The sequence below is a fragment of the Saccopteryx bilineata genome, chromosome 3 (genome assembly GCF_036850765.1).
Source record: "Saccopteryx bilineata isolate mSacBil1 chromosome 3, mSacBil1_pri_phased_curated, whole genome shotgun sequence".
Classification (NCBI taxonomy): domain Eukaryota; kingdom Metazoa; phylum Chordata; class Mammalia; order Chiroptera; family Emballonuridae; genus Saccopteryx; species Saccopteryx bilineata.
In genome coordinates, this window is record NC_089492.1 from 84,750,138 (window position 1) to 84,756,137 (window position 6,000).

A 6,000-nucleotide genomic window follows, 5' to 3' on the forward strand; every position below is an offset into this window, starting at 1 on the left:
TACATTAAAGAAATGTATTTATTAAATAATTCCATAGTTTGATAATCAGTAACCTTTGGCAAGCATTAAACTAGATAATGCTTAAGTCTCTTTGAACTTTTCATAAGTTTGCCCCTGGAGTAAAATGCAGTTGAGTCTTGAACAACATGGGGTTCAGTGGTGCTAAGCCCCAACACTTGTGGAGTCAAAAATTCACATATAATTTTTGACTCCCCAAAAATTAAGCTGTAGTTGTTTCTCAGTGTCCATGGGAAATTGGTTCCAGGAGCCCCCTTAGGTAACAAAATCTGAGGCTGCTCAAGTTCCTTATCTAAAATGGCATAATATTTACAGTTGGCCTTCCACGGCTGCAGATACAAAACCCAGGGATTCGAAGGGCCAAACTGAGGGAAAAATCTACCTATAAGGGGACGTGTGCAGTTCAGACCCATGTTGTTCAAGGATCACCTGTACTTTTTTTAGAATATCTGAAGCAAACTCTTAGCGTGAAGAGAGGATTCTTTCATACTTTTGTTTATTTATTTTTAAAGAGCTTGACTGTTTGAATCTTGACCCTTTGAAATAATGTGATTTATATAACCTACTTGAAACTGCTGCCTTTAGCATAATATTACTATTCCCTCTAAGATGTTGAAGTCATCAGTTGGCAACCTATACTTGATAATTTTATGATGACATTTTACTTCTATTTTAGATTGCAAAGGAGCATGGTATTAGATTTTTTGAGACTAGTGCAAAAGCAAATATAAACATCGAAAAGGCCTTTCTTACATTAGCTGAAGATATTCTTCGAAAGGTAAGTTCCTATTTTGACTGCCAAGGTGCCCAGTGTCATAGTTGAACACTTAATCTTTTCTAAAGTTCTAGATTTACATACAAAAATTGGGTTTGGGTGCTATTACTTTGAAAGTTTTACCAGTCACCAGTCTCTAATCTTCCAAAGAGAAGTAAGGAATTGAGAGAACAGAGAATTATCTAGAACTCTGTAGGATCCAGTCAGAAGTAACAGCTGATATTCTGAGCTCCCAGTCTTAATCTCCAATCCCCAATTTCCCCCTCAGCTTTTTGTTTGGTCCATTGTGTTGTGGTTTTTCTGTTTACTTTGGGATTCATTTGTCTTACTCATCCTTTGCATTTCCATAGATCACTTTTTAAAATTTAAAGTCAGAGTTATTTATTCTGTAGTTATTGCTACAGAATCACTATTCTTCTGTATAGTCATTCTCAGATGTGCCAATATAGGGTATGCATATATTATATACTGAATAAACAGAGTAAATACATCCCCAAGTTTCACTTAGACAAACTCTTTGATCTTCAACGTAAAAAGGGGGGAGGGCTTGAAAATGTGATCTCAGGGTTACTTTCTGGGCTTCATTTGTGAATCCCAAAACATTTCAGTACAAGTAACTTGTAGCAATGTTGGGAAATCTGATTTTCATATTTTCCCTCAAATGACTAGATTTGATTATGGGTCCTGAATTTTCTGTTCAGTCTGTGGTATATTTATATGCAAATAAAATTAGAGAAAATCTGACAAATTCTAAAGGAAAAATAGACCTTGTATAAGAGAAAATTTCATTACTTCTGATAACCTGTTCTTATACTTGAAATATTGGTTTGTTTGTTTTTTCAAAATCCAACCCAAAGATTTTTTAAAAGATATGCATATGATAAAATATCATATAAACTGTAATAGATGTGGTACACTCAATAAACATCTAGTAAACTTTTTGAGAAACCAAACAATTTTTTTAAAGTGAAAGGTTATCTGTTAAGTTATTGAGTGTTCAAACTGGATAAAACTGTCACCAGTTATCACTGTTCAAAGTGACCACAAAACAAAAGTTGTGCCCTTACACATCTGTCAGCATCCTGCTTACTAAGTCTGATAGCTATCATATTGAATAATAAAGATCAGGTTAGGATATAATATGTTATTTTTAAAATTATGTATGATTATTTTAAAAATTGTGCCAAACACACTTGTATGCATGAACACACATACGTTTGGTCATGTTTATTTTAACAAATAAAGATCTGGAAGGATATATACCAACCTCTCAAGTAGTGAGTACTCCAAGGGAGTGGAGGAGGGGGATATAGGACAGAATCACAAATTGGTGGAAAGTACTTTGTGTTAAAGGTTAAAAAGTATGGATACACCTAGCATCTTTGCTATGTAGGCAGGCCCAATTACAAGGTAGCTTACTGCCCACCCCACCCACATACTTTTTAATCTGGTAACATGGGTTAAAACATCAAACTTGCTTAACATTAGGTGTGAAAGTACTTTCTCTTCTGAGTTGATAAAAGAAAAAGCATACCTTTAACAGACTTCAGTCTCAAAAGGCAAGTAACCACACAGAAAAAGGGCTGTTTCACTTTTCTGAAAGTTAGACATGACCTAACACTGTTTTTATGCATAAACTTGATAACAGTGTAAGTACTAAGTAATCAGGGGTCAGGGCTGGGAGAGAACAGACCTTTCTGCAGATCTCAGAAGCTGTATAAGGAGTGCTGGGAGGCCTGCTGACATTTCGCAGCTTGGAGAAAGCAGGCAAAACGAAGATCAAAGACAAAGCTTCCAAATATTTCCTTTGCTCAGGGGAGAAAACCTGTGTCGTGACTGTGGTTGCATTTTGTCACATAAATGAACATTTCTGAGAGAATTTCTGATGAATCTTGATGTATTCGTTTTTTCACGGGTCACTTTCCCTGTGTGTTTGTTCCAGACCCCTGTAAAAGAGCCCAACAGTGAAAATGTAGATATCAGCAGCGGCGGAGGCGTGACGGGCTGGAAGAGCAAATGCTGCTGAGCGCCCCCTGCTCCATCCGCTGCCATCCACCACCCTGTTTCTCTTCTTGCTGCAAAATAAACCACTCTGTCCATTTTTAACTCTAAACAGATATTTTCGTTCCTCATCTTAACTATCCAGTCTACCTATTTTATTTGTTCTCTCATCTGTGACTGCTTGCTGACTTTATAATTTTCTCCAAACAAAAAAAATGTATAGAAAAATCATGTCTGTGACTTCATTTTTTAATGTACTTGCTCAGCTCACCACTGCATTTCAGTTGTATTATAGTCCAGTTCTTCTCAACATTAATAGCAATCATTTCAACTCTCTTCTGCAAATTGTATAAGAATAAAAGTTAGAATTAACCATTTTATTTTGTACAACAGTGGAATTTTCTGTCATGGATAATGTGCTTGATTTGAGTCCCTATAATCTATAGACATGTAATAGCAAAAGAAACAAACAAAAGCCAGGAAAACTCATTTTCGCCTTGAATATGTAAATGGGGTTAATTTTGTCCTGTGCCTTATGTGGAAAGGAACTTCTTTGGTTTCTCCTTTTTTTTTTTTTTTTTTGACGGAAGCATGTGCAGGAGACATCATCCAGACATAAACCATTAAAATGTTTGTGGTTTGCTTGGCTGTAATTTTCAAAGTAGTTAACTGAGGACAAAGGATAATGCAGAAGTGACAGCTTTGGTTTGCCGAGTCTCATTTTAAGTGGCCTTTATACTTAAAACTATTCCTGCCACCGCTTCTCCTCGGCAGCTTTCCTGTGTGTCTTCCTGCATGCTGCTTCATGTGCTCCTCCCTCCCCACACCTCATGCGATGAGTTATTTAAAAATGAAAGGGGCAAACTGGTAGGTTTGTCAAGTTTAACATAAAGCACTGATTTTAATTTGCTAAGTAAACTAAAGGACAGTTCTAACTGCCTACTATTTAAACGTCAGTTAACTGTGTCCTCCCCTCTTTTTGTCTCTCCCCGAAAACTTCTCCCCAAGTCCCTTCATTTGCTGTGTGACCCTGCGGTCCTCCGCTCCTTCCCTCTTTGTTCCTTTTGTGCCCTAACCATCGAGTTTATGAAATGGAAGAGTTCATTGCATGCACTAGTGTTTGGAGGGTGTTGTGGTTTATCTTTCTAATTAGGTGTATAGCCTCTTCACTTTCCTAGAATAAATCTTTAACCTAAATTTGAGTAGTCTCCATTTTGGCAACTCCTCTAACAGTTTGGTAGCCCAGTGAAGGTTGTTTTTAAAAAAGGTGGGAAGGAGGAGTGAACTTTATTAACATGTTTGCCAAATATATTGAGATTTGGCCTTTGAAGAACACTTTTTCAGTGTTGTTATCTTTACCTTAAGATTTAGAAATACTTTCGTGTGTTATTAATTTTAAGTCAGTCCTCTCTTCACATCCGTTTGGGAAACTTGTCTTACCATGGACCCAGGAAAAGGACAACAAAAGGCTTTTCATGTAAAGATAAGATTTCTAGCTCTCTCTAACCCTGTCATTTTTTTTTTCCTCTTCATTTTTCTAGTTTTGCTTCATTGCTTATCATTAGGCTAGGGTAAGTTAAGTTGGCTACGCTGCTAGCATCCTAAGATGATACCTTTGTTGAAATAATTGTGAATAGCATGATTCATTTCTAGCAGAGGCTGAGTTTAGGACAGCAGCTTCCATTGAAGTCTTTGTGTCGTGGACAGCATTTTAACGCCATCCTCTTGGCTCACATAAACAAGCAACATAGGGACATTTCTGCTACAAACATCCATGAATTTTTCAGATAGTGCCCTAAAAACAATTTTATATGCCTCACTGGTGGTTGTTCTTAGGGTTTTTCTTCCCTCACTTGACTTTATCATTGTTTACTACTATCAATAGTAAAAGCAGCATTGCCAAATAATCCCTACTTTTCCACTAAATAATGAAATGATGTTAAGCTTCTTTAAAAGTTTTAGGTTAAACCTATTGTTGTTAGATTAATTTGATGTGTTTGTTGCTTTCCTTTATCTGGAATGTGGCAGTAATTTTATTTTTAACCTTTAATCTTTATTCAATTCAGTCAGTGACTTAAGGTTTGAGAGCTAAACACTGGGATTTTTGGGTAACAGACTGACAATTTTGTTGTTTGCATAATTATAATCGGCATTGTACATAGAAAGGATATGGCTACCTTTTGTTAAATCTGCACTTTCTAAATATCAAAAAAAGGGAAATGGAGTATAAATCAATTTTTGTATAACCTGTTTGAAACATGAGTTTTATTTGCTTAATATTAGGGCTTTGCCCGTTTTTCTGTAAGTCTCTTGGGATCCTGTGTAGAAGCTGTTCTCATTAAATACCAAACAGTTAAGTCCATTCTCTGGTACTAGCTACAAATTCGGTTTCATATTCTACTTAACAATTTAAATAAACTGAAATATTTCTAGATGGTCTACTTCTGTTCATATAAATACAAAACTTGATTTCCAGTTGTGTGGCTTGGTTTTCATTTATTTTTAAATGGAGTTGAAGATGGAGGGTTACTTTGGAAAGTAAGGCAGAGTGAATATTAGAGGGCAGAACTAGAGGGAAATAAGTTTTTTAACTTAGGGAAAACTGGGAAAATAATTTCAAGAGCTATCTTTGGTAAGAAACTACATTAAAAAATAACTTAGCCTCTAGGATACTCAAGCAGAATCATCATCCTGGTGTCAAAAGAGAACCACAATTCTGGTCACTTCCCAGCTAGCCATACTGTGACGTACCAAAGGCCAACTACAGCTGAAGCCAGTTGGTCACCCATGAGTACAAAGGCTCGCCATACTGGAGGATGTGACCACTGCACTTTTTGCAGTGACCACTTGTACCTGAAAAATGTGAAGTATTTCCTTTTTTTGTGGACCATAGTCTGAGACATTTTTATATAGTATTATAGAAAGAGGGGAAATGTTTAATCCTGTATTAAGGCCTCATTGGTCATTAAAAAAGAAATATGTGTTCACAAGATTATCTCTGCTGAAAGGGTGGTATGTAGAGGTTTTCTCACTTATAAACACTCCAGTGTTTATAAGAATCACCTGGAAGGTTTTTAATGCTTCCCCATTCACTCCCCTCCGACACACTTCTGTTTTGTGTGTCTATGGTAGAATGTGTGATTCTGCTTTTGAGATTGGTATAGAAAGAACATACCCTTAGGTGTATGATCTAGTTTAGAAAGCGA

The 6,000-nt window shown here is 36.3% G+C and overlaps 1 protein-coding gene across 1 annotated transcript in view; it reads left to right on the forward strand.

Annotated features, from left to right (window-relative positions):
• RAB10 (RAB10, member RAS oncogene family) overlaps positions 1–5,269 on the forward strand; it is a 78,490-nt gene extending 73,221 nt beyond the window's left edge. The window contains exons 5-6 of the mRNA XM_066266703.1: positions 695–796; positions 2,736–5,269. Of these exons, the coding sequence (XP_066122800.1) occupies positions 695–796; positions 2,736–2,819 (186 nt within the window). The 3' untranslated portion in view covers positions 2,820–5,269. The remainder of the gene's footprint in view (positions 1–694; positions 797–2,735) is intronic.
• Positions 5,270–6,000: the final 731 nt, after the last annotated feature.